The 10,956-nt window shown below is 44.9% G+C and overlaps 1 protein-coding gene across 1 annotated transcript in view; it reads left to right on the forward strand.

Moving 5' to 3' along the window:
* Window positions 1-10,956, forward strand: part of PAPD4 (poly(A) RNA polymerase D4, non-canonical) — a 46,549-nt gene that overhangs the window by 31,332 nt on the left and 4,261 nt on the right. Inside the window, exons 11-13 of the mRNA XM_018569117.1 lie at window positions 374-510; window positions 4,479-4,570; window positions 6,049-6,128. Of these exons, the coding sequence (XP_018424619.1) occupies window positions 374-510; window positions 4,479-4,570; window positions 6,049-6,128 (309 nt within the window). The remainder of the gene's footprint in view (window positions 1-373; window positions 511-4,478; window positions 4,571-6,048; window positions 6,129-10,956) is intronic.

Consider the following 10,956-nt stretch of genomic DNA (forward strand, 5'->3'; position numbering starts at 1 on the left):
TCTTCTTACTTACCTCGCCGAGCGTCGCGTCACTGCTGCTCCGGTGGGCGGCGCTCCGAGCGGGTTCATCTGGCAGTCTCCGGCCACCTAAATTAGGACCCGGAGACTGCCAGATGACCCCGCTTGGAGCGCCGCCCACCGGAGCAGCAGTGACGCGACGCTCGGCGAGGTAAGTAAGAAGAAATGACGCTGACTCGAGTATAAGCCGAGGGGGGCACTTTTCAGCCAAAAAAATGGGCTGAAGATCTCGGCTTATACTCGAGTATATACGATATTTCTCAGGGTATCCTAGTTGTATCACAAACTACTACAAAAGTGGATTTTTCCTTTAGTTACAGAATTTGTAATTTAATTTTTCATTTTATTCTTTCAGGAATGTTTTAACCCTACCATGCAGCTGCACCTAGTACACCTTGCTCCTCGCCATATTCCGAAGTACCAGTCCAAAAATGGTGCCTCTCTGGGAGACCTGTTTGTGGGTTTCTTAAAATATTTTGCTACAGAATTTGAGTAAGTTTCATATTATGGGGTACCAGCCATGACACATCTGTGTTTTTATTTTTACATGCTACTGCCTTCTTTCCATATTTTATACAGATACTTGAGATGCTAAACTTTGTAAATAGTGTTTTTTTCCATCCATTGAGGTACACAGAAAGTCTTTAACCTTTAGGTTATACTGCCGTCTACAGGAGGACTGGACACTGGCAAAAAAAATTGTAGACCAAACCAGGATATCACCCCTCCTATACTAGCATCCAGGCAACCTTATCCTGCAAGGAACCATTGCTGGATAAGATGGTGTTGGGACCCAGGACTTCCTTAGCTTAGTAAAGGTACCTTTCACCTCAACCAGTACATTGTTCTTTATCCCTTTTTTTTCAGCTCCAGTTCAAAAAAAGGAATTTCCCCCTCATTTTCTGTTTGTGGTTCAGGCTATTTCTCAGCCACTGCTTCTTTCAGCAAGTCCAATTCTCTTTTTGTAATCCCTGATGGACCCTGAAAGGGTACATTGGCTTGTCGTTCCACAGTCCCCAGTGTGCTTAATTAGGCCATCATCCAACCCTATCCCTATGGTCTTGAGGATCATTGTCCACCCTTTCCTGTCAAGTTGGGAACGTCACCAGCACACCAGCACGACAAAGACTCGGATGTCAGTGCAAATCCATTTATTTGATGTCAATAATCACTCAAAGTGCCATCATGCGCTTTCGGGGCCACACAGGGTCCCCTTCATCGGGCTCAGAGTAAACAAGGCGCACTCTATGATTTCTGAGTTTTTCAAGCAACTCTTTCTCATATTTGCAAGGTTGCCACCTGCTCTTCTGTTCACACATTCTCTAAGTTCTGCCCGATGGATGTTTCAGTCTCATTTGATGTCCGTTTTGGTCATAAGATCTTTCAAGCGGCTCTTTGAGCTACAAGGCACTCCCAGGTTTTCTGTTCCTTCCTTTGCCTGTTAGTGATTTGTTTGCTTCAGTTGGACTACTTTTGGACATCCTAAAGGTTACAAATGTCCTGTGTCCCCCAATAGATGAGAGGGAAAATAGGATTTTTGTAGTCACAACTGCACACACTATTTCTTGGAGCCCATTTAGGGACACAGGTCCCATCCCTCTGTATTTATGATGATGCTTTAGGTAACACTTTGCTGGAAAACTAAGCAATGCTGTTAGGAGGGGTTATCTAGGATTGTGGTTTATTTTTATTTTGTTTGCCAATGTGCACTCCTCCTGCAGGCAGGAATCTTCAAGACATCAGTGTTCCTCAATGGACTCCAGGGATTTTATGGGTACAAAAATTCTGTTTTATAGTGATGTTTCTCCAATAAAATAGAGTGCTTTTTTAATGAGTTTTTTTTTTAAATTATGCGTTTAATATAATCTAAATCCTTTTTTCAGTTTTGATATTTTACAGATGGCATTTAGATGACTTTCATTAATTGGCTATTTACCCAACATACCTGCATATAACTTTTTTTTTACTACAATTAACTACTTAAAATAGACCTACACTGTTAACTTTTGTAGTTTAACCACTTGCTGTGGATACATATACGTCTGGCCGCTGAAGTGGTTACGCTGCAGCCGTGTTCTTGGAATTGATTTAAATGGCGGGCCATTTGCTGTTTCTGTGATCCGGCACTTGTACGGTGTGGCGCTGTGTCCCCCCCCCCTTCTAGTATTACATCACGTCCGTTTTCACTGTTTACATTCTCTGGGTGTTGGAGCCAGGAGAAGAAGCTGGGGAAGCAGATCTCTGCTTCATCAGCTTCTTTGGGGTCACTAGGTGACATTAGGGGTCTAAAAAACTTCTGATGCCTTCATAAAGAGGACCTGTCACATTATTATTTACTATTACATAGGGGGATAGTTAGCCCCCTATGTGATGGCAATAAAGTTATGAGCGGTAAAAGCTTTTAAAGTGTCCCCTATGGGGAATTTTGGGTGTTGTAGTTTTGTGCGACTTCACGTACAAATGCGATTTTAAGGCTTTTTATGTTTGGTGTTTATTTAGCCAATGTGACCCCGTCTTTTATATTTTACCAAAAAATTGGGTATTCTGTTTCTCTGCATTAAATTTCATTTTAGTGCATTTAATCCTAAAAATACCAGTTTGATAAACATACACCCCCAAATACTATGCGACATAAGAAATGGCAACTAGCATGTTTTTATTCTATAGGGCCTCTGCTTTCAGAAAATATATCATTGTTGGGGTTTTAAGCTGTTTTCTAGCCAAAAATTCAGGTTTTATCATGTGTGCAAGTAGTAAGAAATTGCTCCAGACAGCAAGTGGTTAAACTAATAAAATAAGTTGCGGTTCATCTGCGTTCCAGCAGGGTTGCGGGTCCCGCCCCTTCCTGCTGCTCTCGGATTGGGTCGCAGTGTTCCAGGGGGCGGGCCGGACGGCGGACCAGCGTGGAGCTCACGCCGAGGCTCAGCTGGCTGCGCACAACGCTGACAGCCTAGGGCAGCAGTGCTTATATAAGCTGGCTGTCTTCCAGGGAATTGCATGTACTCTTCGGTTGAAGCCATTCAACTCGGTAGGAGATTATTGAAGTGAAGGATTTCTCTCTACGCTGTCTATTACCAGGTAATCCTCTAGTGATCGTTGCTGCAATCGTTTCTGTCATATGTGTACAGGAAACAGGATGAGGAGCCCATTGCCTGGGGCACCAGGTTCAGTCAAGGTGGGCATCTCAGAGACCAGGACACTCGAATGCGTTTGAGTTACAAGCAGCATTCGAGGCTCTCAATGCCTTTCTCTAGCTTGTCCAAGGTCGACGGGTCCAGTTGCAGATGGACAACAAGACGGCGGTGTCTTATGTGGTAAGGCAGGGGGGCACAAAAAGCTCTTCTTTGCTGAAGATCGCTTCGGGCCTCTTTCCATGGGCGGAATTGCAATCCCAGGATGGAACCTGTGTGCAGGCAGAGGAGCTGATTGGCTTCTAGTTCCATACCATGGTCGTTTTTAATGATATTTGTCTCCAAAATAATACTTTTTAATGTTGTAGTTCCGTGAGCCATAAAACAAGTCAGATGGATTACTTCATCTTATGATTGTTTCACATATTGCACAAATGCATTATTATAGAAGTGACGTGTGTAGCATTTGAAACCATCTTAAAAGTTGGCAACAGTTTTGGTGTTTTACGGATTATCCTTCAAATAAAGTACAATTGTATGGACAACTAGTTCAAGACTTGTGTGACTCTCTTGTGTATGGAATATCGTAGAAACTATTTTTATCATTACAGAGAGACTAGAAAATGTAAGACACTGATCCATGTGATTTGGTATATCAGTGATGACCCATAATACAAGTGTATAAATGTGAGATTCCATGCATGTACCACTTGCATGTGTGGTTTGGTTTTGTTTTCCGTCTGACTTCTGGGATGAAAGCCTGCTCACAGATGTCAATGTCTACTCTGTTCCAAAATCACTGGCCTGCTGCAACCCAGAGAAAGCAATGTATTTATATTAGGGAGCATTAGAGACAAGCTATAACTTGCCACTTTAGGTCTGGTTTAAGTCTATGTGGCTACATCAGAGAATTGTCACTCCGTCTGGTTAAATAAAGAAATGATCAGATGTCTATGGACGCTCCAGTGCCGGGTTAGCCGAACTCCGGCCCTCCAGCTGTGGTGGAACTACAAATCCCATGAGGCATTGCAAGATTCTCGCAGACATGACTCCCGGAGAGAGATGCATGATGGTATTTGTAGTTTCCCCACAGCTGGAGGGCCGAAGTTTGGCTACCCCTACCCTAGTGCATTTCCCTGACTGACAGGTCTCAAGGGGAATTAATGAGCGTGCGTGTTTGATACAGATTGTTGATGTACAGTCATCTTGGCTGCAGTTTTGTTTTCCTGTAAACATTACTTATTTCTAGCACATGTTCAGTGTTTTGTAATGTGTCCTGCACTTACTCATTCAGGAGAAATTACTTGTATGTACATGTTTTTATTTTAGCTGGACAGACAAACTTATTTCTGTGCGAGAAGGCAAAACTATGCAGAGAACAGATGGCATTGAATGGAGACACAAATACATCTGCGTGGAAGGTGAGGAAAACAAGTTTGCAAATGCCAACATTGGTTTTACCAAAATGCTTTTGTTCTGTATTTAGGTAACAAGCATAGCACAAGTAGGCAACATCTATCTTTTTTTGTTTTCTTTCTTTTACTGATTCTAGAGATATGTGACTAGCGGTACAAAGCTTTTGGTTGCCATTTAGGTCACTCAGTTGTACACTGCTGCCTCATGCTCAGGATTATCAAGAGATTATTTGCTGCAACATCGCAGATCAGGTCTGGTGTAGCAGCCTATCCATATGGACTAAAAGGTGCTCGCTTTGGGTATTCGGTAATTGGCATGGTCATGGCCACTCCTAAGAACCTATATTCATTTTTCCCGTCGGTCCCAGATGTACAGTATTTGCCCTTTTTGTTTATTATTTAGTATCATGTTATTTCCATGTGGATGCACTACGAAATGATGAGGAAAAACGCTATCAGTGCCTCTAGCACCTCTAATCGGGATGGGGGTATGTGTCAGCGAATTTTGAATACATGGCTAATACAAACCTCTGGCTATGGAGAATCAATAAGCAGTGAAAAGTGACTGGTTGAACTTTTGCCTTTTTAAAGACAAACTGAACTCTTGAAGGTGATGGAGGTGACAATATTGGCAGATGCAGGGCGTTTCTTCCTCATGTCAGAGCATTCAGCAAGGAGAATTGGTGAGCAGCACAGTGGTGATATCACCAAATCTCACTCCAGATCTCCCGAGGCTAGCAGTCAGAGGCAGCAGTGCCTTAGATCTCGCACATCTATGAGTCCATAGGCACACTCATTCCATTCAGGCTACTGCTCAGGCACAATTTAACATTTCTCCCTACCACATATCAAATTAAGCTCCAGGCACAAATACACAAGTTGAAATGCTTCTGTGGGGAATTGTTTTACCTGCCAGGCAGCATAGGCAATTTGGTGACCTAGCTTTTCTCCCTTGCAGTTTAATAGTACAGCCTGGTCACCTCCCTACCCCCAGCTTGTTGATTGGATCATGAAAGCAAAGCATCGTACAGATGAGCTCATCCCACTGCTCATGCTACCCGCTGTCCTGTCAGCATGATCTTATTCAACACGTGTGGATGTGGCACATCTGATTTCTAGTTCAGAAGAGAGAGTTCAGTTTTAAATTAAAATGCATTCGGTTGGCCGGCGGTGGATGGAGAAGAGAAACCTATGCATTAAGCTATGCTGTCAAAGGATATATGATTTAGCTCCACTCATTAAAACTGAATAGAAGTATACTTTCATTTTTCCTGCAATTACAAAGATCCCTTGCTGTGTCATGGACCTGGATTTTCTCCGTCTGAGTGCTGGGTACAGAAAAAGATTGTAATTTAGAAATTGCTGGTTATAATTTCTGTAACTCCTATACTACGAGCAAATACCTATGTTCACTTCACCTAATCTAACTTTGCTGCATATTGTATGCATAATACATGTTAAACAGAGTGACATATGTTTTCCAGAGCCATTTGACAGAACAAACACTGCTAGAGCAGTACATGAAAAACTGAAGTTTGACATAATTCAAGATGAATTTAAGAAGGTAAGAATACATGGCTTTTACTGCCAGACTTGGAAACAGCAGAATTTCAGGCAGCTATCTGTGTATATGATTATTCAGCATCTCTGCAAATGCAGAAATTAAGATAGACAGGCCACACAGAGAATGTATTATTTCTCTCCTGTTCATTGAAGGACACAGGCAACAGATCGTAGATCCTGAATGGTAGGGTAATATCGCCACCTGCAGGAGAAGGACTCTAGGCACAAAACTAAAGACCAATTACAGCCTAGGGGCGGCCCCTGCCGGTGGCCAAACCCCCCACCTGCTGACAAGTCTCCAGTTTTTTGCCTAGCGAAGGGGCGTGGTACGCGGACGAGGTTCTGCTGGTGGTGGACGCCCCGTGATGTCTGTCTCTGCGCCCCAGGGTGCTGTGTTCCATCCTTCTTTACAGTCGCTGGCTTTGACGGCGTGGCTATTGAGAGCCAGGTCCTGAAGGACCGGGGGTTGTCCGATGCGGTCATATCCACTATGCTCAGAGCGCGCCCTGGTGTGAGGCTCTTCTCCATCAGCGGAATCCTTGTGTTCCTGCAGCGCGGGGTGGCTCAGGGTCTAGCCTTGAGTACTGTGAAGGGCCGAATCTCGGCCTTGGCGGTGCTTTTCCGGCGGCCTTTGGCGTCTAATGCTTTGGTTCGCACCTTTTGTTTAGGGGGTGACACGCATTGCTCCCCCTGTCCGCGCGCCTTTGGTTCCGTGGGATTTGAATCTCGTGCTTTCGGGTTGCAGGAATCCCCGTTTGAGCCTCTTAGGGAGATTCCGCTTATATCTTTGTCACAAAAAGTGGCCTTTTTGGTGGCCATCACTTCCGTTCGGCGGGTGTCGGAGTTGGCTGCCTTGTCCTGCAAGTCCCCAATGCTGGTTTTGCATCGGGACGAGGCGGTTCTCCGTCCTCGGCCGGCGTTCCTGCCGAAGGTTGTGTCGGCATTACATCTGAATGAGGACATTGTCTTACCTTCCCTGTGTCCAAAGCCGGTTCATAGGAAGGAGCGTGCGCTCCACTGTTTGGATGTGGTTCGCGCTCTTTGTGTTTATTTGGAAGCTACGGCTTCTTTCCGCGGGACCGACTCCCTGTTCGTGCTCACGGAGGGTCCTCATAAGGGTCGGGCCGCGTCGCCAGCTACCATCTCTAGGTGAATACGTACTGTTGTGACTCAGGCGTACGCCGTTAAGGGGTGTGAGCCTCCATTTCCTGTCACTGCCCATTCTCCTAGGGCTGTTGGGGCTTCCTGGGCTTTCCGCCACGGGGCCTCTGTTTCTCAGGTTTGTAAGGCCGCTACTTGGTCTTCTGTTCACACCTTTGTTGGGTTCTACAAGGTGGACGTGTGAGCATCGGCGGATGCTGGTTTGGGGCGCAAAGTGTTGCAGGCGGCGCTTGAGGGGTCTTTTGGGTGTTTTGTTTGTTGTTGCCCATCCCTCAGTGTGTTACTGCTTGGTGACGTCCCTACCATTCAGGATCTACGATCTGTTGCCTGTGTCCTTCAATGAACGGGAGAGAAAATAGGATTTTTGTACTCACCGTAAAATCCTTTTCTCTCCGTTCATTGAAGGACACAGGCCCCGCCCTCTTTATGGGGTGTACACTCCTAACTGCTTGTTACTAAACTGGAGACTTGTCAGCAGGTGGGGGGTTTGGCCACCGGCAGGGGCCGCCCCTAGGCTGTAATTGGTCTTTAGTTTTGTGCCTAGCGTCCTTCTCCTGCAGGTGGCGATATTACCCTACCATTCAGGATCTATGATTTGTTTCCTGTGTCCTTCAATGAACGGAGAGAAAAGGATTTTACGGTTAGTACAAAAATCCTATTTTTTTTGTTAGTTTGAACACACTGATGGACTTGTAGTGAGAAATAGTAAGCCACAAACTTTTTGTAAATTACTTTTTTTACTACTAAGCAAGAAGTAGCATATGCCGTTAAGCAAGAGTGTGTGTGTGTGTGTGTGTGTGTATTATTACTAACTGCAAGCTTTCTTGTATTTTTATTCACTTCGATCAAGTTATTTATACACTATATTGCCAAACGTATTGGGACATCCCTCCAAATCATTGGATTCAGGTGTTCCAATCACCTCCATGACCTCATGTGTATAAAATCAAGCACCTAGGCCTGCAGACGCTTCTACAAACATTTGTGAAAGAATGGGTCGCTCTCATGAGCTCAGTGATTTCAAGCATGGTACTGTGATAGGTTGCCACCGGTGCAATAAGTCCACCTGTGAAATTTCCTTGCTACTAAATATTCCACGGCCACCTGTTAAGGTGGCCATACACCTTACAACCATCGCACGACTTTTGAAAATCGTACGATTTTCGGCGGGTTTTCTAGCGTGCTTGTAAGACGAAAGTCATGCGACCTTACAGTATATGCGGTCGCACGCTGCCCATACAGCTTACGATTATCGTACGATCGCGGGATCACCCGCGATTATCGTACGATAATCGCCAGGTGTATGGGCAGCTTTAGTGGTATTGTAACAAAGTGGAAGCAACTGGGAACAACAGCAACTCAGCCACGAAGTGGTAGGCCACGTAAAATGACAGAGCGGGGTCAGCGCATGCTGAAGCACACAATACGCAGAAGTCTCAACTGTCTGCAGAGTCAATAGCTACAGACCTCCAAACTTTGTGTGGCCTTCAGATTGGCACAACAACAGCGCGTAGAGAGCTTCATGGAATGGGTTTCCATAGCCAAGCAGCTGCATCCAAGCCTTACATCACCAAGTGCAATGCAAAGCGTCGGATGCAGTGGTGTAAAGCACGCCGCCACTGGACTCTAGAGAAGTGGAGACGCGTTCTCTGGAGTGACGAATCACGCTTCTCTGTCTGGCAATCCGATGGACGTGTCTGGGTTTGGCGGTTGCCAGGAGAACGGTACTTGACTGACTGCATTGTGTAAAGTTTGGTGGAGGGGGGATTATGGTGTGTGGTTGTTTTTCAGGAGTTGGTCTTGGCCCCTTAGTTCCAGTGAAGGGAACTCTGAAGGCATCAGCATACCAAGACATTTTGGACAATTTCGTGCTCCCAACTTTGCGGGCAACAGTTTAGGGATGGCCCCTTCCTGTTCCAACATGACTGCGCACCAGTACACAAAGCAAGGTCCATAAAGACATGGATGAGCGAGATTGGGGTGGAGGAACTTGACTGGCCTGCACAGAGTCCTGACCTCAACCCAATAGAACACCTTTGGGATGAATTAGAGCGAAGACTGCGAACCAGGCCTTCTCTTCCAACATCAGTCCCTGACGTCACAAATGTGCTTCTGGAAGAATGGTCAAACCTTCCCATAGACACGCTGCTAAACCTTGTGGACGCCTTCCCAGAAGAGTTGAAGCTGTTATAGCAGCAAAGGGTAGGCCAACTCAATATCGAACCCTACGGCCTGGGATGCCATTAAAGTTCATGTGCGTGTAAAGGTAGGCGTCCCAATACTTTTGGCAATATAGTTTATATTAGACTATTCTTAGTCAGATGCATATCGAAGGGGAAGAAAAGGCATAATTGCTAGTTTTCCTTAACCGCTTAAGGTGCACACCATAAAAACTTCAAAAAGCAACTTGGTGGTACGCCCAATTCTTTTTTCCCCTACACTGCCAAACGTGCCGACAAATTGACTCTGTAATACAGCAGCAGTGTCTGTACAGCTTCATTTAGAAATACCATGCAACAACATTGTTATATTGTATTTAAAGTGTCTCATTTATGTGCAGATTAAAGTGGTGACCTTTTAGGCCTCATTCACAATGGTAGTTTCACACATGCATTTATATGCATGTATAGGACAATTAGAAGCGAATATAAATGCATGTAACAATGTTAAATGGTATCCTTTTTCCACTTCTTTTAACCACTTTAAGACTTTAAGACCAGGGAGACCTCTTCCTGGCCAGGCCATTTTTCAGCATTCGGCTCTGTGGTACTTTGACATTTATTCCGTCATGCAACGCTATACTGCAACAAATTTTATACCATTTTTTGGGGACAGATAGAGCTTCTTTTGGTGGTATTTAATCACCACTGGGGGTTTTTTTTTTTTTTACTATATAATGAAAAAAGTAGCGAAAATTTTGAAAAAGAACCTGTTCTCCCTACGTTATGTTATAAAACATTTATTATTACCCAATTTTTTGGTGAAATATAAAAGACGGGGTCACGTCGGGTAAATAGACACCAAACATGTCAAGCTTTAAAATTGCGCGCACCTGCTAGATCGCAAAAAACTACCATACCCAAAATTGACCATAGGCGACGCTTTAAAAGCTTTTACGGCTCTTTAGTGTTATCAGTGATTAATGGCCCTAGAATTATTGCTCTTACTGCGACGTTCTCAGCGATATGTAATATGTGCGGCACAATGGATGTAATCGTCGCTTTCGCACGTAGGCAGACTCGACGCATGTTTGTGGGGGCGGGGGATTTAAATTTTTTTTATTGCTTTGATATGTGACTTTTTAAACTTTTTTTTTTCTCTGAACTTTATTGCTACCACATAGGGAGCAAACAAGCTCCCTATGTGACAGCCAATTTGCAGTGACAGTTCCTCTTTATGGAGACATCAGAGGTCTTTAAGACCCCTAATGTCACCTAGGGACCCCCAGAGAAGCTGATGAAGCAGAGACCTGCTTCACCAGCTTCTCTCTGGTTTCTGTACCAGAGAGTAACAGAGGAATGCAGGAAGTGATGTAGTACACATCACTTCCTGCATTCCGACGAGGAGGAGATCAAACGGATCGTGAACTGACCTACGTTTGATCTCCGGCCGCTGAGCTGCTGTGCTGGTCCCGGGCTCACACCGGGAACAGCGGAGCTCGAAACCGC

Source organism: Nanorana parkeri, unplaced genomic scaffold (genome assembly GCF_000935625.1).
Source record: "Nanorana parkeri isolate BGI_ZX_2015 unplaced genomic scaffold, ASM93562v1 scaffold34, whole genome shotgun sequence".
Lineage (NCBI taxonomy): Eukaryota > Metazoa > Chordata > Amphibia > Anura > Dicroglossidae > Nanorana > Nanorana parkeri.